Source organism: Acipenser ruthenus, chromosome 26 (assembly GCF_902713425.1).
Source record: "Acipenser ruthenus chromosome 26, fAciRut3.2 maternal haplotype, whole genome shotgun sequence".
In the NCBI taxonomy this organism is placed as follows: Eukaryota; Metazoa; Chordata; class Actinopteri; order Acipenseriformes; family Acipenseridae; genus Acipenser; species Acipenser ruthenus.
Window position 1 is genome coordinate 16,797,530 of NC_081214.1, and position 24,840 is coordinate 16,822,369.

General features: G+C 36.9%; 1 protein-coding gene across 2 annotated transcripts in view; it reads left to right on the top strand.

Moving 5' to 3' along the window:
* The window catches only part of LOC117430251 (kelch-like protein 4), a 99,002-nt gene that overhangs the window by 25,312 nt on the left and 48,850 nt on the right, over positions 1–24,840 (top strand). The window contains exon 1 of one of the 2 annotated variants that reach the window (XM_034050108.3): positions 19,988–20,595. The exons of the other annotated variant lie outside the window; for it this stretch is intronic. Coding sequence (XP_033905999.2) covers positions 20,171–20,595 — 425 coding nt within the window. The 5' untranslated portion in view covers positions 19,988–20,170. Of the gene's footprint in view, positions 1–19,987; positions 20,596–24,840 lie in introns of those variants that run through there. 2 annotated transcript variants of the gene reach the window in all.

Here is a 24,840-nt window from a genome sequence, read left to right on the forward strand (position 1 = left end):
AGCTCAGTATCTTTGCATTGGGCACATTCACCATACATACATGTTTTCGAAGCAGGATCACAGCAAATCGATTCAGCCAAGCATTCCAAGTCAATACTATCGAGAAGTTTAACCTTATGCAGCTTGTCTGCAAGGAAACCAAGATTCTCATGAAGTTTACAGAGACATGTTTCTCGATCAGAAATTGTTGGATGCACAACCCAAAATGGTCGCATGCGGCAGAACAATGAATAGGAGATGGTTGCAAATGGATTCTCCAGAAGGAATCTTCTGTGCAGATTCTTCAATGTGTCAGTTAGGAAGCGTTTTTGCATTTTGTATTTGTTCACTGTAATGGTTTGTTTCTTGCTTGCAGTTATACGGCTGGTATCATCTCTGATGTAAAAGACAACAACTTCCCTCTTTAGTTCATTGGCAGCTGTTCTGAATTTTCTCTGAACAAATGTCAACGGTTCCTGTTCATTTTCTAGGCCCCTACGAAACCGCTTTCTTGAAAACCCAAAGGCTTTCTGAGCACATTTCTGCAATCTGTACTTCTTTAGAATTCTTCCTGTAATGATTTGTGAAATAAGTTGCTTGTTCTTTTCTTTTTTGGAATTGCAATATTTCTGTTTAATGTCTTCAATTAATGAATGATGAAAGACAAGGGTTTTACGGAGAGTATCTGGAACTGGAAATCCTCTTAGCAACCTATTTGTTTTTGATCTGGGAGATTCTGTTTTCTTTAACAAGCTTTGGTACCTTTTCTTATACCTGTCTGTAAGTCTCTGCTGTCCTTTTAGAGAATTTTTTAATCTTTTAATTTCTCTATATATTTGACTGTTTTCCCTTCTTATTTTTCTTCTGCCAGATAGTAGTTGCCTGTAAATAAGCAAAAGCAAGATCAAAAGGTATCCTTGAAAATGTTATTTTGTAAATAATTACTTAAAGGTCTACTGAGGAATATTAACACTAACCACTGATTTTTGTTTTTTTTACATGCAACCTTGATGGTCCAGGCTGTGGATTCTCCTCAGGGCTCTGTGGGGGTGTTACCAGAGATGCTACTATTTTCTTCCTTTCTCTAGACTGCTGTTGAGCTTTTCTCCAAAATGTGCGTTTTCTACGTTTCTCCCTGTCACTTAGCTCTGCCACTGACTTTACTCTCCCTGCTTCTTTTTTTTCTTGCCATTTCTGGCGCTCCCTTTGCAAGTACTGCTCTCTTTTAATGGGATCGGCATCACGGCGAGCACGATAGCGCCGTTGCTTTTCTGCAGCAGAAAGTACCATTTTATTCTATATCTGTCTGGGAAAAAAATAAGAATAAACATAAAATGTACCCTATTTGTAGAATCACCCATATATACACACACACACACACACTCACACACACACATTATCAAGAAATAACAAGTGCAGAAAGGAGCAATTTGACTTTGCTTGCTTGTAGTTTTATAACATTAAAAAACCTTCTCCTTGATAAATTGCGAACCTAGAAAAACAAACAAATTTGAAATGCAAAATTAATACAAAATCTGTTGAAGGTCGCATGTACGGCCGAAACGTCAAGATGTTTTTATTTTTAATGCAGATAGTATAAAGTATTTGTTTTAATTCAATGAGCGAGTATTGCGCTATTCTTATTTCTTTTTTATTATTATTTTTGGCTGCACCTCGTCTCTGATTTTGGTTAGTGGAGCACAATCCTTTACATGCTTGAATACAAAATTAACAAAACAATTCACAATTGTGTAACGCCCATTGCATAGAAACATCACATTATCTTAGCTTTTACAGGTAAAAACAAAGAACAAATCGAGCAATATGCTACAGGCAAGATCTCCTCAATGTTGTGCACTTGTATCTGTTCAATGCGTTTCTTCTTCTTGGTAATAAGACTCTGGCCACATTTAATGTGTCTAAATTGATGGGCAGCTCAGAGAATAGCAACAAAACAGGTCGATTTGAATTTCCTTCATGTGAGAAAGTTAACAAAAGCCTTTGGCAGAGCAAAAAAAATGTCAGGACGGTAATTATATTTACATTCCTCCAGGGTGGCTTCTCAGTAGAGTAATGTATTCTGCTAGAAGGAGCTTTTGATGCTGGGCTGTTTCTTTCATGACTTATGCAACAGTCCCAGATAGCCCTGAACCCTCCATTTTTGTAATTGATGACACTGTCATTTCATTTTTTTTTTTTTTTTACTTTCAGGATCTAAAAATACATAGCTAATGAGAGGTTAGAAGAGACAATTTATTAGCACTGGCTTTAGCACAGTACCCTACTTGGCAGTAAATCTCTAGCAACTTCTTCTTGCGATTCAATTCAAAAGACAATTTGGGGCCTGTCAAAAGTACAATTTAAAAGAATGGCTTTGAAAGCCAATAGACTGGTACATGTAAAAATTACCATTCAGGGACCCGATGGCACACATTTAACAGCACCTTCACTCATTTGTCATTCTTTTGCTGTGGGCTATTTGGCTCCCGTTCCTAGCCACTCTTGTGATTTAATCATTGAGCAGACTTGATGTGATATTGATGTGGTATGTGTACTTTTTTCTTAATAAAGTAAAAGGTTACTGCACACAGTTTCTCTCATATCAGGAGGTTTAGCCAGGCTCACTGCTTTAATTTGCAGATTAATCCATTCACCGGTACTGTTATTTGTGTGAGAAAATGTGGTAAGTACATTTTTGTCAATGTTGCTTGGCTTTGAAATTGTTGTTTGTAGTAATAATTTGGGTACAATCCAATTTTCTGAATATTTTCTGGCATTTTACAGAGGCATCCCTATGTTGTAGGTATCAAGGTGAGTAATGTGCTCAATCTGCATGGCTGGTGGTTAATTTGATGCAGTTGCAGCGATGCAGATCGCACGTGTGGTCCGATGACATGCTTGATTGTTTGTTTTTTATAGGACATCTTTTAAGGTGAATTCCAGTTTATCTTCAAGTATGACAGAATAACATGATTCCAAAAATAGTATTAACTGCCTGTTTAATACAATTACTAATGAGGCACTATGTAACAATATACAGCTGCACACTTGGCAGCAAGAATATAAAATATTGTATTTTGCCTGTGCAATGAACAATGCAAACAGGTGGGTTTTATTCTAGATGAAATGTGTCTAGAAACTCATAGCTGTACTGTAACTCTAAACACAGCTTTAATGCCATCCTGTGTGTGTTTTAAGATGAGGCAGTTAATACACTCTCAACAATGAGATGCACCTTAAGTCAATTAATTAGTTCATAGCATATTATGGTAAGCACACAGACAATAGCTGTTCTTCCTTTGATATCTTACATAGTCATATAGATATGTACTGCACAAAATACATTACAAAAATATCATATATTAATCAACTAACAGCATGTCTTTAATACATTCACTATGAATTGGAAATGCTTATTTGCTTGTTCGGTGGGCAGGGACATATTTGAAAGAGATGTTTCTCTGAAACAAGGGTGTTCAGGGCTGTTATAAATTGGATATCTGTAGATCTATTCCACTAGAACAGTAATGGACTTGGATATGATGAAGTTGCTTAAATTTGATATAAGTGAGTGGAAATCTCTGTGTGCAGTATCTCTGTCAGTTAGTGTATTTATAGAGGTGCATCGTACATACATGTGTATGTCTTTACGAATACTTCTTCACACAGGGAGTGGCGAGGGTATGGAATGTGTCACCTAATCATGTTGTTGATGCTGAATCACTGGGATTCTTTAAAACCTACTAGGAACCAGGTGAGCTGATGGCCAAAATGGACTCCTCTCATTTGTAATTTTCTTATGTTATTATATACGGTATGCAGTTTATTTGTCACACTAACATATTTGAATATAATACAGATAACTGGTCATTCAATGATGATGAAAATTGTTGAGAGCATCAGAATCTAGGGATATATGGAGGTGATTTCTATGTGTCCACACAGAGAAACAGTTAGCCAATTGTTATGAAACTTGCAAAGTTTTGCAAAAGTTATTGATGACATTAATGAAACCGATAGCTCTGATATGGTATTTCCAGCAGTGACTGGAGATATGCACTACAGGTTAAGGGAATCGGGCAGAGTGGTTCTGAATCAACACATCATAACCAAGCTCCATAAAAACTCTGTGTGGCTTGCATTCATGTCGCTTCTTTTTTGTTTGGCCTCTCAGTCACACGTGGCGAGGCCAAACAGGAAAACGACCGTCTTTAAAGTCTGGAAGAAGGGCTACCCTCAGCCATGCATTCCTCCTACCAGTAAGTAGGGTTTTTTTCCCTTACCTGAGTGCTGAGCGGTTCGTATTTAGTTTCTGCAGGGTGCGTGGCAGGCCAGAGAGGCCGGGTTCTCCGTCGGTGCATTTCATGCGCGGGGGGCAGGCCTGTGTTTCAGCTGCTTACTTTTTATTCATCCTTTTCCAGTTTTTGGGGGTAGGTGGCATTGCACCACTGCAGTTGTTGCATCAACCATTCATCATTTTACTTGTTCCAGTCATGGTTTGGCAGCTTTGTCTTTTGGGGGGAGGTGTCCCTGCGAGCCACTTCCTATCCGCAGCACTAGACTACATGATGTCATTGTGTTTTTTCTAGTCGGCCAACATTGCGGATAGCTGTCAGAATCCATGGACAAGGTCTGCGGCCAAATTCATTATCATCATTAATTCGTCTGTTCAATTGCAATTTAAATCATCCACATTGTGGATTCTCTGTACTGAATGGAAAACTTGGTTGTATTTCTGGAAGGAGAATCCGCCCACTAATCAACACATCATATCCAAGCGCCATAAAAACTCTGTGTGGCTTGTATTCATGTCGCTTCTTTTTTGTTTGGCCTCCCCTTCCACCACCTTGCAGCATGCTTTGTCTTTGGGGGGAGGTGGCCCTATGAGCCACTTCCTATCTGCTCCCTCTATTCTATTCTTGCCATTTTAAAATGTCTGTACAACCAAACCACTGAATTACTACTGTAGTCTTGCCGCTTTGGCTATGGATGTCATTTGGGTAAATCTGCCAATAATGTAACAGACGAGTAAGTAGTAAAATGAGTGCTGCCTATTGTTTTTGTGTTTGGCACAAATTTAAAACATATTAGCTCAAGAAACAAAGTGTAGTAGCTTTCAAGGAACCAATGAGCTGGCTAAGCACACGTTACACAATTAGAAAGATGCATAATTTAGGATGCTATTCTAGTCAGGTGGCTGTGAAGTATGACAAATGAAATTAGGTAGATGACTCACTCTTTTTGACTGTCATACAGATAACTTCCGAGCACATTTAGATGGAAAGCCACTGCACATTAGAATTCCATTAAGCAAAGTGTGGCAGCTAAGATTATTGTCATGCTCCAATGCGCTAGCACACAGAGTTAATATAAACTAATTATTTTGCCACATCTGTTTAGCTAGAAGCTGTCATTTCTACGTGTAAGAGAGCAAATTGTGCAATAGAGTAATTTTGTGGCAAAAGAAAATAATATGCCTAAGCAAAAGATTGTCATCAATTCATGTGATGCGTGCCATTCAAATGATTAAGTTGAGATAAAAAAAGAACAGAGTAAAGTGTTTTTTTTTCAGGAATAATAGCACAACTATTGGAGTGTACTATCTGTTCTAAACAAAGACAATGAATGTAAAGCCCATTGGACCCTGGTTTGCAAAATCACAGAACTGTAATCACACCTGTGCTTTCTTCAGCTTTATTCGCACCATTTAATATAAAACAATGCATCCCCTACAGGGGATAAGAGCTAATTTTATATATTGTCAAATTCCTTGTAATGGTGTATTCATTAAAATATAGCTGTGCATTTTGATGATAAAAGTGTATCCTTACATAAAAGATAATTAAATAAGAATTAATAAAAAAACGTCTCGAAGTCAAAAACATATAGTACATTGTATTGCTTTTTAGTACACATTTCCATGTGAATGTAATACATCTTGATTTTTGGTGACGATAGCTGATTATTCCTGATTCTGAAGTGCCTTAGATGGGCTCAAAGCGCTGCTCAAAAGAAACATTAATTAGCAGTAGCCCATTAATATCAATGATAATATTTAAATCATGGCTCGTATTTAGTCTTATTTATTCTTAATTCGTACACAGTATTGCATATAGTAATTTTTAGGTCAGCTTAAAAGTATGGAAACAAAATATGTACTTTTTGTCTTTAGAGCCTTCTGTTCATAATGTGTACATTTTTTAAAAATAAAATGAGGTGTATTACTGGGAGATTGCAATATTGTAATTTGTAATAAATGGGGAAATTCATATGCAGGCTTACCTATACAGGTTCTGTACTTCAATAAAACAAACAAGTGGGTCTTGAATTGGATTTATTGGCAGTAAGTATATAATATTACATTGGGTCACCTTTACTAAAAAAAATCAAAAAAAAAAAAATCATGAAAACATTGCAGCAAAAATACAGTCCTTAAGCATCTTAATTTATCTTACATAGATCCCCCTCCCCTTACCCTTACATTTAAGAATGACCCCATAAGCCATTCTGTTATTCACCACTTCGCCACCTCTTTTCCAAAATGCTGCCTTTGACGAATGTAAATTGCGACCAGGATCCATGATGTGTAAGGTACAATAGGAATATGCATGCTTATTAAATACATTTTTCTATGGTAATTTTTTTAATGTTAAAATCTTAGGAAGAAACAGATCTGGTGTGCAATGGCTTTTAGTCTTCAGATTGCTGGAAACTGACTTTTTCAGAAGCGCATCAGAGGAAGTTGGAAACAAAGCATGGAAGGAGCAGGTGTTCAGTGAGTGGACGGTTGAAAGCAGAGATATATTATTATCATCTTCATTTTGTTATGACCTTTTATTAGTTTTATATAAAATTAAAGGCTTTTAACAACCATCTGGCTGTGCTATCAGTCTAGCATGACCCAGGGCTGATGATGTGATTCTGAGTTATACCACAAACAAGGCAAACATGATGAATCTCTACACTGCTAAGACAAATGCAGTCAGATTAACAACTGGCATGCACATTTATAACAGAACCCATCAATAAAAGGGGGAACAGTTCCTTTTTGTTTTCTCTACAACAGTAGTAATCACATTTGTTTATGTTTTCAGTCAAAACTGTTACAGTTGTAGTAACGTAATAGGTCCCAAGGATTTAATATATGGCTGGCTAGTGGAATACCAATTCAACAGTTGTTCTATAACGGTTTGCCATAGGGCTCAAAAACACATTTTTTTGGTAGAACCATGTCTGTTTAAAGTATTTAGTGTTTTCCCAAAGCAATACTTTAAACGCAGTGTAGACTTAGGACAGAAGGAAAGATTTTTCACACAGTGAATTGTGAGGGTATGGGTATACATACATATATATATATATATATATATATATATATATATATATATATATATATATATCAAAGTGACTTATTTGATCATCACCTTTTTTCTTATTAGCTTCAATTGCTGCAGCAGGCTCATAGCTCAATATGCTGGTACCTACTGACATACGTCATATTAACATTAGTATTAAAATTATATTAATACATATATCTTTGTAATTTTCTATTTATTTTATCCTTTGCTCGTCAATTAAGGATCTTTGTTTTTAACCCTTTTAACTCCCAAAATGCATCTGCGAGGACATTAACTTGACAGACGCTTAGAGCAACATGAAGCAAATCATTACTTGCACACCCAGTTTAACTCACCATAACCTGCCAGCCATGGAAATCAACCCTATTATTTTGTTCAGACACCATGTGGGGAACAGCCTGGCCACATCTGTTGAGCTGCCATTGTCTTTGGTGGCACAGATTCGCTGCTCATTACTCTGCAGCTAATCAGAAGTTTCACAGACTAGATGTCATTTAAACTACATTAACTTTGTGTTGCAGTGCTTTTATGTATGCTAAACACATAGCCACAAAAAACACAAAGAATGAATTACCCTTGATGATATGCAAGTCATGTGCTGGTGACATCTATGCCCATGATTAATATGCTGCAACTGTGATTCATAAATTGAAGACCAGTTCAGATTTAGTTTACTGCTAATAATGGTTGGTTTTATTTGTGTAGAATATTTGAATGCACTGTTTTATAGGTCTTTAAAAGGGTTTCAAAAAGTCTTAGGGCTCAAAGTAAGTTTCAGAACATAAAATATTATGAAATAAACAAAATAAAAAAATAAGCTAATTGGTAAAATTCAAAAGGGCTCTTAAATCCAGAAATAATTAATTTTGTACCAATGTTATCTCATATTTTTTTTTATTGTGACACACTGCAGTACAAATGTATTCTATTGTGCCTTAAAGAGGGCTTTCATACATAACAACAAGGAAGAACGCAGCACTTCTTTAGTGCCACTCTGTACTTCTTGATCGATATCATCTTGTATTTGGCTTTGACTGCCTTTCCACGGTAGCATGAAAAGTGATTTTAAAGCCATCTTAATTATATTCATGCCCTTTTTAATTTTGTTGACTAAGCAAACACAATATATGTCTTCAGTCATTTATAAACTACTTGCATAGAATGAAACCTTGACATCATTTAATTACTACTGTAGTTTGGTTTATTGATACTTTGTCACCAGATGACCCATGGAGTGTCACATGTATTGCTTTCTGCCTTTCAGTAATTTATGTTGGGCATATAGTGTAATCGAGTTGAATTACAAGGACAGCAAAACTAATCATTGGTAAACATGTCACTTTAACTACTGGCTTAAACACATATTGTTGTCTCACCTTTTTCCACTTTATGTCTGTTTTGAATTTTTCAAAAACATGAGAAATCACAAAAAATATAGAGCCAATGAAATAATTTGTCAAGCTTTTGATTTTATATGGCAGAATCCCCATGTTACAAACCTATATGTAGTTGTACCTAGTCTTCTAGTAATTTCCTTCTGAATATGCATGATTCCATAATGTTGCACGTCGGCTACTGAGACGCATTTTGGAGTACATCTTAAACAACAGACAGTGGAAAACAGGTGCAGCAAAAAGGGTAACGGTCTGCTCGGATTTACAATAAATACAAAAATGGGGGTGCCTGTGGTTATTTTACACCATTCTGAATAGGAAAGCATAATGTGTAATCTTCAGTGTTGTTGCTGAAGGTTTACCTGTACCCTCCTCATAAGAAATCTCCTGTTGTACAGTAAGTGGGTTACAGTTGCGTCTGTTGAGATTTATAATTTATTGATTAAAATCCCGCCTCTGTCTTGGCTGCCCGATGGAGGCGCTAATAAGGGTTGCCCATGATTCTTTTGCTTGAAAATATATATTTCAGCTCAGCATTTTATTTTCTGGTGATAGATTAGGAGTAAATGGTGGGAAATTTCTTGTTTTTGTTCCTCTTCTCCTTGTTGAAGATGTATCTTCATGAATCTCAGAATACTATACATTAATATTAACTAGAAATGTAGTCTGAACTCTGCAAGCACCTTTTCATGAAGCCAAGCTTGGATTTAAAAAATTAAGCCACAGAAATTTGGGAAGTCAGCATGGCATATCAGTGATGTGACAAAATTATTAGAACCCACATGGTGACGCCAGGGTGACAGTGGATCGAAGCAAAACAAATAGGATTGAATCTTTACCAAGCAATAATAGAATCTAAAAATAACATGTAATACATTTTTTAATGTTTAAATGTATGGATTATGAATGATGGAATTCAATTTAATGATCTAAACAGTGGTGTGTGCCCAATGTAGCAACTGACCTTTCAGAATGGTTTCAGCACCTTTTTTTGTGCCTTGGTTATTGATTGGTCAACTGGAGTCATGTGATGACTCCCTTTCTGGGAAATTGGTATTTTGTTTATTTGACACATTGGTTGGTGCTAGGCAATCAGATTGCTGGACATGGTAGTGAATTTCTGTTGATGTATGATTATAAACATGAGGGGAGTGGTGACAAAAGGACATTTAACTTTACATGACAGAGTGGCTGGAACAATGAAATGTATGCGTTGTGGACACAATAAGCTGCTGAAATCAACAACCACTGCTGACCACAATGAAAGACAATGTTAAAAGACCTTTTAAAGAAGCAGGCAAATGAAGGTTGGTCAGGCCACGTTAAACTGATGTCATTTTCTCAGCATGGACAAAATGAAAATGATCATTCTCTTGCATACAGACCTGCCAAAGCAAAACACCCAGTTAGTGCTATCAATACTTTTGAAGTGATCGCTACAAAGATTGATTAGGAGCCAGTTCTGTTCCAAAGACTCTAAAGCAGTGCCAGTTAATACTTTCACTGCTTTATTGACATTTAACACAAGAAAACATGTGTTTAGCCTAATTGAAATGCATGGGAGATGCACTGCAGAAAACCTGTCAAATGCAGTCATTGAATACTTTAGACATGAACATTACCCAGTGGTAAAGATAGTTGGATTAACTGCAGATGAAGCATCTGTAATGGTTGGACACAACCAGCAGGGAGCTTTCTACAAAGCCTAAGGATCAATACGGGAAACTGATTATTCAACACTGTATGTTCCAAGGTTTTGATGGCAGGGAACGCAATGCGTTTCAATAGTCTGGCAAGAAAAAACAATTTGCTTGCATTTGTGAGATAAATGATGTGGAATACACCCACCTAGTAATCAGGAATAGATCATTGCAGCATGCATTTACCTGTTTGTAACTTTAAGAATTCAAAATGTCAGAGCTTCAGAGTTTGAAAAAAGATCAAAGGGAGGAAAGGGTTATGGTTTTGTTGTTTAGTTTCCATGTCATGTTCCCAATCACTGTTTTTAAACATAAGGTTTTGGAACTTTTTCTGGTAAATACAAAATACAGTACAAACCTATGCACTCTTCAACATAAGGCTATCAACTTATGAGACACCACGTGGTACCCTGGGTTAGCGTTGTGACATGATCTCTCTAGTTTTATGTCATGAGAATATTTCTCATGGCTCCCGCATAACCTGTATAAACAAAAATAACGTTATACGCAAGTGGATTCTCGTGCTAAAACAAAAGAAAAAAATAGAAAAAGCACTGCAAACAGCAGAAGACAAGTTCAGTACAGATACACAGACTGAGCAGATATAAGCATATAAGGCTATTATCTTCATTGTCATCATTTGTATTTATATTTAAATGTCAGACAACTTTAGGATTTTATTATCTTGACACCTAATACAAATTACAGTAATACAACTTTTATCATCATATTAATAGGTCTACTAAATGCAATAGTCAGTTTATTTTAATTTAGTGCAAACTCATTACTCTATTTTGATAATAGTTTTGGAGGAAACTGTCAGCGAGTACAAATTTCAATGTCTGAATTTATATTAGCAGAGACAGATCGCACAATAACATTGGGCCAACGTTGAGCCAACATAACATGTTATGTTGGGTCCATGTTGGCTTCCAACGTTGGCCCAGTGTCATTTTTGCTCCTTGGGCCAACTTTATCGGCCAACCATGTATTTACCATGGGCAACATGGTCTCTTTAACTCTGATTTAATGTTGCTAGAGCTCATTTATTGACCCTCTTTATAACATTACTACATATAATACAAATAAAAAATACAGTTAAACAAAGTCTGGTTTAAAAATGTTAGGGCAGCAGTATTAAGATTCACCACTGTTTGGATCAAATACTGTGGGGGGGTCAAAGAAATTTATATTGCGGTTGTGAAGGTATATCATCACTTTATTGTGATATGTACAATATTTTATACATTATCAAACAGTATAACATTAATGTATATATAATTTCATTAAAACACCAAACACAAGCCAACAGCCTGCTGTGTCCTGGGAAAGCTTTGGAAATGATGAATGATGCTTATTTTCTTACAGACCCAACCCAAAAAACTTGCCATACTACACAGAATAAATCCTCTCAGGAATTCTGGGTCTCAAACATCTATCAAACGAGGGAAAAGCTTTGCCTCGTCCCACTGATTCACTTTTCAGTGCCTAAAGCTGATATGGCTTAATGTTTTCTTATTTCAATGACAGATTGATTTCTGTTGCCACCAATCCCATCTTTGTATCGTATGTGCTAGTGTTGTTAGAGACATAAGCAATATGACTGGTGCATGTGATGGATGTTGCCTAACATAAGCACCTGGAAGTTCATTGAATTGTGATTTATACACAATGAGAATCAGACCAGAGAGCTGAACAAAACCTTAAAAATCCAAAGCAGTGTGTCAGTAGATGTTCAACCTTGGATCTGTAGAGTAGGCTGTGATTGGCTAGTATATATATATATATATATATATATATATATATATATACACTTTTTTATTGGTAAATGATTGAACAAAATGATTTCCAAGTATGACAACAGTAGTGACATATGAGGCGGAGGACCATGATGTGCTTAATGTTTTTGGAGAAGTTCTTGACCAGTAATAAATGCCAGAATGGCCTAATCGTACACAAATAATCTATTCCAGTCCAGCTTTTTATTCAAACCGGTCCCTAACGATTCAGTGTCAATTTCTATTGCCTTTCAGTGTCTGTGGTAATTATTTGATGTTCTGTAGGCGTAAATATTTAGGTAATGGATGGTATAAAAACATGGATGGAATGGAAGTTTGGTGGCAGATTTGGCCATCCCTGATATGAACTAAAGACTTTTTGTTTTTGAGAAGTTGTAAAAACAATAAAAAAAATGCAATATCTGAATTGAAACAATCCATCCATCAAGATGTGTTGAGTGACCCTATGGAAAAAGCGAATTCTGATTTTTATGATATGCATGAAAGTAAGGGAGCCCTCCTTGAAGGATGACATGATTTAGCAGTTAATGGAATAACACTTATATATTATTATTATTTGTTTATTTAGCAGACACCTTTATCCAAGGCGACTTGCAGAGATTAAGGTGTGTGAACTATGCATCAGCTGCAGAGTCACTTACAATTACGTCTCACCCGAAAGATGGAGCACAAGGAGGTTAAGTGACTTGCTCAGGATCACACAATGAGTCAGTGAGATGGGATTTGAACCGGGGACCTCCTGGTTACAAGGCCTTTTCTTTAACCACTGGACCACACAGTGGTTGTCTCAGAAAGCACAACAATGACCCATGGTGAATGTCCTTCAATCGTGTTCCTTGTCATCAGTGTCTCCACATGCTAGATTATATTAATCTATCACAAACACTCATTTTGGATAAAAAAAACTACTCTCCCACATTCATACAATGTAGTTGATGAGTTTCATGATTTAGACAGCTACAGTAGATTTATTACTGTTTAGATCAATTTCACACAAGCTCATTTGATTAGTTTTATTAATATTTTAGAATTAAAAAAGACAAACTTCATGCTAAATAAAACTGGTGACAAAACGAAAGGGTTCAGTAATGAAGATATCCCATTTGAACAGAGACTCCAGTCCAGGACACCATACAAGTCAAATTAAGTATACCTCCTTCAAGTTTAAACCAATTTTAGGTGAACCCTAAAAAAAAGGTAGATAAAAAAGAAGAAATGCATTTGCCAGCCAGTAACAAACAAGGGGGGCAATTTCACACAGAAGGAGAAATATTTTTTTTTACATTTTCTTTGTATAACCTAGAAATAACCCTTCCAGTTTCATAGCACCAGGTGTGTGAAGCTGGTATTTCTGCCCCCCTCTGGTAACTGCTATTTTGTAGATTTAATATATTTTCCATATCAATTACCAAATAAGATGTCATGGTATTAATTGTTGAAGTTTCATAAATCTGGGTTGGAAACATCTTTCGATTGGAAATGTCAGGACACAGCTGGAAATGAAGGAGAACCAAAGATAGACGGAAGGAGACACATCTTCACATAGAAAGTGGTGAGGTTATGGAATGTGGTATGGTAAGGAGGCACTGTGGTCTGGTGGCTATTGACTCACTGTGTGACTTTGAGCAAGTCACTTAACCTCCTTGTGCTCCATCTTTCGGGTGAGACGCTGTTGTAAGTGACTCTGCAGCTGATGCATAGTTCACACACCCTAGTCTCTGTAAGTCGCCTTGGGTAAAGGCGTCTGCTAAATAAACAAATAATAATAATAATGGAATGGGTTACCTAGTCATGTTGTTGAGGTAGAACCACTTGGACCCTTTAAGATCCAACTTCACAACGTTTTGAGATTTTTATGTTCTTATGTTCTGTCGCGCAAAAGACTTAATGTCATATGGCACCAACTTTAATTGTCCCGCAAAGTCTGATGGAAGATTTTACACCACAGCGATCAAAACATGCGGTTCCCAATGTATGTCCTTTTGAATTGGTAAAGGTGTGACTTCCATTACTTGTTCTTGTGCACATTCTCATGCTTAATAGGCTATTTCCCTGGACCTATTACATTTTAAAATGAAAGAAATTACCTTTAAAGGTATCTGGCAGGTAGCTGTCAATGAAGCATTGCATTTAAGAACATTCCAGCACCAAAGGCTGATGCAGCCACACTTAATTCATCTTTAACTTTTAACTGCCTGTCACATGTACAAAAAACAAACATGCATGCATATATTTATAAACATGTATATTTACACATGTATACGTTCATTTACACAATACATTCAAGCAGTATATTATAATGTTGTGATAATGCTGTAATTGCATTAAGGGGATCTGAAGTTAAACTCTTTTTTTGTGAATCCCCATCACATCATGAAGATAAACAGTAGGATTCAAAAAAATAAATATAAGGATTCATTTTGTAATGTTTGTGTGCAGTGATGAGGCATATATACAGTATATATATATTAACACTGTAAATAAGTTGACATTCATTTTATAAATCTCTATGCAATTGATGATCACATTAAATGTACTTTGTGTGATGTCATTTTAAAGTGAGTTAGCCTGTAAAGAAGAAACAACATTTTAGAGAAGAGAATCCCTTATTTATTGTCTTTCATCTTAATGTACAATGGGAAATACATTATATAAAAAAGAAAGCCGCTCACAAAATCTTATTGTAAAACATCTGCCTTATTGTTTACTATATATCTTATGATACAGGGTTTCAAATCATCAGTGAGATATGTAAGTTATAAATCAGTGATATCTGTAGATGTTGTTTACTCACCCTGTGGCAGTCTAACCCTGGGGTTAATTACATCTAAAACTAAGGTGGCATGTGTGTTCTGAGAAGCTGTGAGGATTGTGCAGGTTTCCAGTTTTCTCTTATGCAGCATCACATCTCACAATTCTGGGGAGGAAACTGAAATCATATTTTCCATGAATCTGACCCAGTATTATTGAAATAAAAGAAGGGTCTGGTACCGCACAAGCACCTGCTCAAGGAGGATGGCAACAACAGAAGGAAGAAACCTTGTTACTGACTCTTTACATGTATTAATTGGAGCATCTCGCCAAGATACTGATATGTTATAGGAACGCGAACGTCTGTGTATCGTGTAATATAATATAATATAAGGAGGGGGCCTCAGTTTGGAGAAGGCCTCAGAAATGGAGGTCAAAAAGGCTCCAACCTAGGGCAAGACCAGTACATCTGGTTAAGGGACGCGGGACTCTGCTTACACCCATCACAAGTTTGCTCAGTACTAGAGTAAATCTTTGCTAGTCGAACTTTGGAAAGATGAATACAATGTAAAATGTTGAACTGTATCAGTCCGTGTCTAGCACAGATAGAGTAGGACTGCACCTGAGAGACAATGGAAAGATCAACCCCAGATCCTGCTCCCATTGAACCTTCAGGAATCTAGTGGCATTGTGAATTTGCTGGTTTAATACCAGCATTTAACATTTATCCCACCTTAGCTAAGGCGGCCCACAAATGTTTGATTTAGACTGTCCCATTGGGTGTCTACCTCTAACTATCACACAGTGTGTTGTTGTAAAATTGCCCTAAGAGACTTCTATATTACTCAGTTCTCTGCGAAACTATAATTTCCTGTCATATATTGTCTGTTGCATGCTTTGTCTGTCAGCTTCACTTTGTGCCGTTTGTCACCAGGGACAGAGGGCCAGTTTACCCAATGTCCCCATGATGACAGGTATCCCTTTTGGAAATTATTACTTACACATATTGATGCCTAACTCGTCGATTTGTATTTCCTCAAGTGGCATGGTTGGAATTACTTGAGGGACAGCTTGATCTCAGGTCTTGCATTTACTTGAAAGCCCCAGCAGTTTTGAAATGATACAAAAAATCATTATTGTGCAGTTTATTTTTCTGTATGAGGGTAGCTTGTCTGACTGTACTGTCTGTCAGGCTTACCCTGGCCAGAGCCAAAGACATGGTGCTATACTGTAAAATATGAAAATACATTTGACAGTTTTTCTTTACTATACCTCAGTAAAGCAGTTTGACCCTGTTCGGTGATACAAGCTTAAATAACATGAAGTATTAAGCAAGTTTATTCATTGCCAGGGGACCATTGTTTAGAAATACATTTAAGAGAATAATAGAGGGCACGTTGAGCGTAAAATTATATAAGCATATTTTTGAGTGGATGGATGATCTGTATGTGTTACCTGATACCCAGTATACATTCTGCATGGCCATAGATTTTGTATTATAAATGTCCTCTGCATTGGTATATCACAAGCATCCATAGTGTTCAACTGTTCAACCAGTGTGCTTCAGTTGTGCCCTAAAAGCTTATTATTGCCCTCTGAGGATGCATCTTCCCACTGGGGCATATAGTGGAGGTCCAATTGAGATTAAACTTGCTGAGGACCTTCTACTTACTGAATCCTTCATAATCGAGGGTATTTGGAAGTTGTTAGCCTGTCTCTGCCCATTCAGTCCTTCTTTACTGACCTCTCATTTTGTTTTTCAAAGACTGCACTTTTGTGGATTTAAAAAAATCCTAAATCATATGCTTAGATTGCATTGTAGTCTACAACTCTTCATTGGATTCTCACGGTTCTGGCTTATTGGACTCATATTTCGATAATAGACCAGCCTGCTGCTCTTGGGTATATCATTTTCTAATCTGTATGGTTGAATTTTGTATTTACATATTGCTGCTTGTTGTTCAAATCTCCAGAGTTTACTTGAATTTTATGCTGTAATATATGACACATTTCTTGGCATCAAATTTCTTGCAGCCAAATTCTTATATGGTTATGCTTTTGGATTCCCATTACTACATAAACCAGACTCAGTTGTGTGTATTACTCTTGATGCAATTTACATTTCATTTGCTACTGAGATAAGAAATAAGTGCCACTAGACTCAGAATTTCTGTAATATTGCATGGTTATGTCCACGTTGGGAACAGTAGTTCATGGATTTGTAACTTTATTCTTTATCATTCTTCTAATTCCATCCTTATTTTAAATAGATACAAACTGCTGTGACTCAAATGCTGACAAAAAAAAAAAATGCAGTTTTGGAATCTCACTATTGTCTCCTCTACAATCTAGACAGTTGAGAAAGGTGCTTTACAAATGTAATATAACCCCAAAATATGAAAGAGCGTATATAAAACCACACTATAATGGTACTTTTGTGCACAGTGGTTTGTCTAGTAGCTGTGTTGTTAAAATGTGTATGCGCATGTGACCGGGTCTTACGTCACTTGCGTGGATAGCCGCTGTTTACACATACAGAGAGACAGACGTGGGTTGGATTTGAAACGCCAGCACAGGCGCGCAGGATTTATTAACACAAACAGAAAATAAAGTAAAGGTGGTCATGTGACGTTACCAGCCATGGTAACGCACAGAGGACACATACAGCAAGCTGTACAAAAGGCAAAATAAAACACAGTACAAAAACTACAAATAAAAAGTGCCCCAGAGGGCGAGGCGCTAGCCTTAAAACAAGGCATCCCGTTCCAGGAACCGGCTACACTACGTAACCCTCGCTATACATCACATGGGATCACAATCCCCTAACTAACCTACTCATGAGCCGATATTCATACAACGACTCCTGCTGCTTCATACGGCCTTGGCTGGGCATTGCCTTCACAAGCACCGCTTGCAGTCTCAGGGTTGCGTAGCTGTCATTCCTGCAGCGCGGACCCTCTCCTCCCGAGTATACGCCGCTCCCCTCTGGCATGGCGTTACAGTCGCCTCGAACCATCTCCCGCGGATGCTTTTGAACCGACGGACACTCGGTCAAGACCTGCCAGCACAGCCAATCACTTGCTGCCCTTCCCCCCATCGAGCGCCCGTCTGTAAAACAATAATTCAATTATACAAATCAACTCCAAAATGACATACAATAAACCCATTTCCCCATACAAATGATACCAACACTAAATACACACGTGCAGGTCAATCGCCCTGCTACAGCGCACCATCAGTAAGCAGAGCAAATAAATAAATATCCTGCTTCTCATCTGCTGTTTAATATTGTGTGTGTAACCTACAGTTGTAATTACACTTACATTTATTTTCACTTACCATGCACCTGTGTTCATGTTGAAGACCGAGAAGTAATGAATGGGTTTCTTGTCAAAGATTTCCCAAAGGTGACGAAAGTCCACAATATACAGCAAAAATGTAAATTTCAGGATGACTAGTGAGTACAATAATTAATTATAAGTTATGTATTATTCTGTTTCTCTAGTTTAACTATTTTATGACATTTATTTAGCTGGTTACACAGAACTAGCATTGACCCCATTAAAAAAAAGTATGAAATTTATTGTTACTAGAATTACTTTAGTAGCGTACTGAATCAGATGGCACAGTCGTAGAGAAATGTTTCATTCCTAGTAATTATGATTCAGAGCATGCAGGATTCCCTGCATAGGTTCCTATCTCTTTACAGGTACAGTATTGCTCTTTTCATAAACTCACTGTATTATCTGAGTAATCATTGCGCTTGACACTATCCTACTGGGCAGCCTTTGCCTCTGTTCCTTTGGCCACTGAAGAATATCAATGAGGCTACTGCTTTAGATCACACTGTTCATTTCCCTGGAATTAGCATGTCAAATCTACAAACATTGTGGAAGACATGTCTGCGGGCACTGCATTAATGTATGCCCATCACAAGAGTGAAAGGCCTGCTTTATTTATGTTTCAGCTTTGCAAGTAAAGGGATTGGGGCAAGTCACATTGCAGATCACCCATGGAGAGTGCTTGCTCAATGATACTCCAGTAAATTTAAACAGCCTCATCCACAGTTTACATTACAAGGCAGCTTAATTGACCCGCAATTTGCAGGATCCACCTATAGCTGACTTTTATGTTTGGCTTGCAACCCTTGATTGCTGTTTTCTTTTATTTTACAACTCATGAAAATGCATCGCTCTAAGCTCTACCATGAAGCTGGAAAGCCATTCGTTTCAGTAAGTATGTAGTTATTGTTGAGATGAGTAAAAAACCAAAAGCACCAGCATTATGGCTCCCTGAAAATACTGCATGTGAAGACTAGAGTATAGGGATTGGGTGTATGTCTCCTCTGTCTCTGATTGTTGTTAATGTATATTAGTTCTCACATAAGAAACACTACAGTTTACACAAACATGATCCTTCAGCTAAATCATAACATGACAATTATTAACTAACTTGTGAGAGGCTTTATTTGAGATTCCCTCTGCTATAAAATAAAAAATGGATACACACTGTAATCATACTGAATGTCGCTTATTATTTCTAAAAAAAACTCAATTCCTTAAAGAGAATTTCCCAGTGAAATCATTTGTATTTGAGGGGATTCACAATGTTAAATTGTGTAATTAAAAAACAATCATGTCAAGCAATATATCTATCATTTGCGTAATTAAAAAAAATCATGTCAAGCAATATATCTATCCTACCTTGGAAGTTCATCAAATTGCTGTCTGTCACAATTTCTCACAGGAAACAAGCGTATGGGTTCATCATTTTTCCTGCTTTGTGAGTTGCAGGCTTGGACTCCCATGGGATCCTTTCAGACTTGGGGACTGCATTAGTGAATGTGTGTGTGTGTGTGTGAGAGAGTGAGTGAGTGCCGAAGACCCAGCTGCTGGGGAGAGAGTGTTGCTGGTTGCCGCCTTCCTTTGCTAAGCTGATTTACTTGTTTTAAGGTCTGACCTCATCATCCTGTCGGTATGGTCCCCCACCTACTCAGTTAGCAGCAGCACAGCATCCGTGCAGAGAGAAAACCGTGCACAGCTCAGGCAGGACTAATTGTGTGTGTATATAGATGTGTGGAGAAACACAGGAAGAGAGACTGCATTGAGAGCTTAGGCACCTGAAGAAAAGGAATTGTTCTTTTATTGCTGGTTAAAAAGGCTTTTTGCCTTTTTTTTGTTGCCTTCACAAACATGTCGGTGTCAGGGAAGAAAGAGTTTGATGTGAAACAGATCTTGAGGCTACGCTGGAGATGGTTTAGCCATTCCTCTCAAGGCTCGGCAGGTAACGGAGGCTACATCCAGCAGGAAGGTTTCGAGCACAGGGGCACGCCAGTTCAAAACCGGCTAAAGAGTCATTCTCGGGACAGGAGTGGACTTCGCAAGAGCAGCAGTCCCGTGCACAGCATACTGCCGCCAACCCTGGCTCCAACACCAGTCTGTGCTAGACCTGCTAATCAATCACGGAACCAGCAGAACATCACAGAACACTTGCAGGTGAATGATGGGCTGTCCAAAATCAGCTCGCAAGAGAATTCCGGGAAGGAAGATTCCAAAAATGGAAAAGAGGATGTAAATTCAACTGCTGAAGACCCTTTGGAGGAGGAGGCAAGGGAGAGGTAAGGGGCGAGAAATACATGATTTACTGTAACAAAGATGCCTATGGAAGCTCTGTACAATGTCTTTATCATATCTTTTGTACCAAACCACACTATCTAGTATTCTGCAGATAAAGAAGGTTAGCTCATCTGTATACTAGTTGAATTTTGATGCTTGTGCTTCATTGTAAGGTATTGTGCAAACTATATGACAAATTACTATTGTGTAATACTTTAGCATCGCCCCAAATGCTATGGTATGCAAACTGTAGAGATCCATAAATAAGGAAGATTTATAGAAGACCAGCTCTATTTTTATGTAATTCTGAATAAATCAATTATGGGGCATACTGTTAGATAAGCCAATTAATATGTTTTATGGCTTTGCTTGTGCCTGCAATATATTATGAAACATACAGCTGTGAACTTCCTCTGGAAAAAGCTCATAATACAGTAGGCGGGCTTCTAAATCGCTTTGAAGCAGTCATTTTCAAGTCCAGTGAGTCTTAATGATGCTGATCCTGTAGCTACAATTGCATATCTACATGTAGTGTTTATATACTGCATCAAGGTCTAAAAAGTCAAATGCGTAGCACACATTTTCCAAATTACATATATATTCCATGAAGGCTGCTTTAAAACTTGATAGTGCATCTTCCTAGAATTGACTTATTGTATAAAAATACAGGAATGCCTGTTTAATAATGAAGTGAAAATCTACTACAGTATATATGTGATTATTCCTGTTTCCACTTATGGTTTTATTCTCACAGTGTTTCCATACACAATCATTTTGTTAAGCACATTGATTTCTTAGGTATTCGCTGTATTAGATATTGTAACAGGTACAGTGCACCTTTACAGTCATTGTAACTGGTACGGCAGGAACAATGCTTTTGAATAATATAAAGTACGGTTTTATTATGTAACGATGTGAATACAATGCAAGCAAAGGGATGGGAATTTGATCATCAGTCCCAGCACTAATTAAAAAAAAACAAACACCCCTTTTCATTAAATGTGCCTAATTGTAAAGTAGTGATTGTGTTATTGTGCCTGCTACTTGTTTTCCCATCTCTTTTTGTTATTGGAATTGGTTCAGTATATATGCTGGCACGTAACTGATTTTTTGCAGCAGTTTGTTCTGTTGAATTTTTTGGTAGATTGGTGGGTTATCATTTTAAGATTAACACACAACAGGACATCTTATGTGAGGTACCATACCTTGACAGGCAGCAGTTGTCTTTTGGTGTGATGTCAGCAGATTATAAGGGTTTTATTAGCAACAGTTTTTTTTGTATTCACTAAATACTGAATGCAAAGGAACTGAGTAAATTCTATTATGTATACATTTATTCAGCTACTCAAACACATAATTTTTTCAGTGCTTATACTCTTGAGACATTCTAAATTAATAGTTGATAAATAGCACCTTAAAACCCATGAGCATGGCACAGCACATACAAAAAATCCATAAATAACAATTCTGTTTTATAATATTGCTTATAGATACCCGTTTCCTTGGTTAATAAAACATATGGATTTAAAACAAGAATGGTGCAGAAAGCGGTGCTAAACGATTTGGTCAATGTCACTTAAATATGGAAGTTCAATATCTTCGTACCATTTGTATCATGTGGCCATTGAGCAGTGTTCTATATAGTTTATAATATATTGACGTTTCATATATATAGAATTGTCTATATGGCAACTATTTATCATTTCACTTATTATTAATCATTCCATCATGTATGCAAATATTCTCATATGACTTTTCAAAATGTCTTGCTTAAGGAGCACAGCATAACAGAAGGCACCATTTCTTTTCACTTACTTGGAATTATTGAAGTTCTCTATAACATTAGTCCTTTGGGGCAGATGTTAACTTTACTAGTACCCTGTGCAGCCTATGAAATTGAATAGCCAATCAACAGATGTCAAATAAAATGTGGTTTTATTAGGAACTCTCTTTGTATTTGTTTTTTCTATAGCTTTTGTATTTTATTAATTAGATAGATGCCCGTGCCAGCCGCCATCCTTATTGAATCGATAAGTGAAGTGGTTGGCAGGTGGTCAGCCCTCATTTTACAAGTCTCTGTCTTTCATGGGCCCCCAGCTTCTGAAAAAAACTTGGTATTTGCAAATAATATAGGTTTCACAACAGATGTGAAGACTCTGTCAAGTCCATCTGTGTTCAAGCATGGTCAACCAACCTCGTAACACAAGACATTGCTATCTCTATTCTAACTTTTTTTGTACTCTGAATGAATTACTCTCACACATGTGAATTGATGGGCTTGTCATGCTTATATACTGAGATCTGGCAGTTTCCTTGTAACCAAGGATAGTAAATAAAATATTTGCCTGATTATTATATATTCATATACACGTTGTTGTATGTGCTTAGATCTGATATTATTATCGGTGAAACTGGTGGTCAATAAAACAACATCACTTGTGTAGATTGATTAGGTGAGTGAGTTGTTTAAGAATAAACATCACTTTTTTTTCAGACAGCGAAATAGAGGGAGCACTGTTTCTTTTTGTTGATAAACTATCTATCTATTTATCCACCAAAAGGATGTTTTTCCTCCAATTAGATCCCAAGATGGAATTTCAGTGTTAAACACGTCCTTTCCTTTGTTATTTTATACTGTTGCCTTAGTTTGAGTCAAGTAGGAAGTATTTGCTGTTTTTGTTCAGCGGTTGACAGGTCAAGCTGTGGTTTACTATTTAGATTTTGCAAAATCGGGTTGTTAATGAAGTAGTAGGTGATCTACTATAAGGAAGGATACATTTGTGAAATGCTATTTGTGCTGCAAAATATATATAGTATTATAATGAGTTTTTCTTTATTAAAATCTTATGTTTTTTTTTTTTTTATCTTTTGCCAAATTGGAATGAGACAAAAGATATGAATGGTATAAAAATGAGCTATAAAATCAATTAGCCACTTTATAGTTCTATTGTTGGAAAAAATAACTAGCACAACTGAATGATGCCATCCATTTTGTTGTTCTGTTATTCAGAAATGTCTGGCAGCGGTTTATCGTATCCTAAGTATGGGGAGGAGTGGTGGCCTTGCAAAGAAATAAATGCAATGCTGTGCTGTGCTATAGTGCCCCCTATGACCCTTTGTGGTTGTCTAGAGTCTTGTTTGCCACCGTCTGATGCCTTCTTCTGACAGGATTCATAGTTAGGTCTAGAAATACATAGCCTGCCAGCAAGGAGAATATCCTGTTCCATGTATCTTCACTGCTCAAGCTGACCTTTCCCATTTACCCCTTCTGCAGAAATCTTTCTAAGGTTGTGCACCACAATCTGAAGTGTACTAGATATCTATAATGTATCAGGATCTTGTCTTGCATTTCCTCTGACCTGGGACATTTGGACTGTTCCTGGGCTGTTATAGTTAAGTCACATACTCAATAAATACCTATCAAAAGTGCACAGGTTTAAAAGCTTCTGTGAACCCTTAATCAATGATCATTGCTGCTTCTAGGGACCAGCCACATAATGACAGTGATTGACCAACAAAATCAATCAACTGAACAGTTATGACTTCAGATAGCTCCACAAAAAATCTGCTAAAAAATTACCTCATTAAGCCAGTAAAGCTTTCTGTTGCATTGATGTATCTATACCCTAAAGCCAACAGCTGCATATCTATTGCATTCATTCTTTTACTGAAGTTCCTATTGTTTGTAGAAGATGTGTCTAGTGATATACATATGTTTTTTTTCCTTTAATGAATCATACTCTTGGAAGCATGTTTTTTTTTTTTAATAAAAGCAGACAATTTATCAAGCTATGGACTTTTTCTCTAATGTGGTACAGCATTTCAAATTCAATGATGTGCCAAAATCAATGTGATAATTTTTTCTGGTTTATATTAGAAAAAGATGTCCCATTCTCCAGTGAGTCCAACCCAAGATTAGCCAAGTATGTAGGGAAAAAGGGGAAGTGTAGTCTGTGATTATATTAAGTTAAAGGTCACGCTTTATTTTAAGGGCCGTTATTTTTGTTTAACTGTTAACAAACAGCTAATAAACATGTTAATGTACAGTGTTTATTTTCTGTTAACTGTTAGTTAATAATATATAATAGGCCAACTAAAACTGCAGAGCCGTATGAATGTTCAATCAAACACCATAACCCTATGGATGATCAACACCCAGTCGATCATATGCTTCAAATCGGTTCAAATTGTTACTGTAGTAATGCTTAGCAAAATTAAACCAGGTTTTTATTAAGCCTAACCCTAAC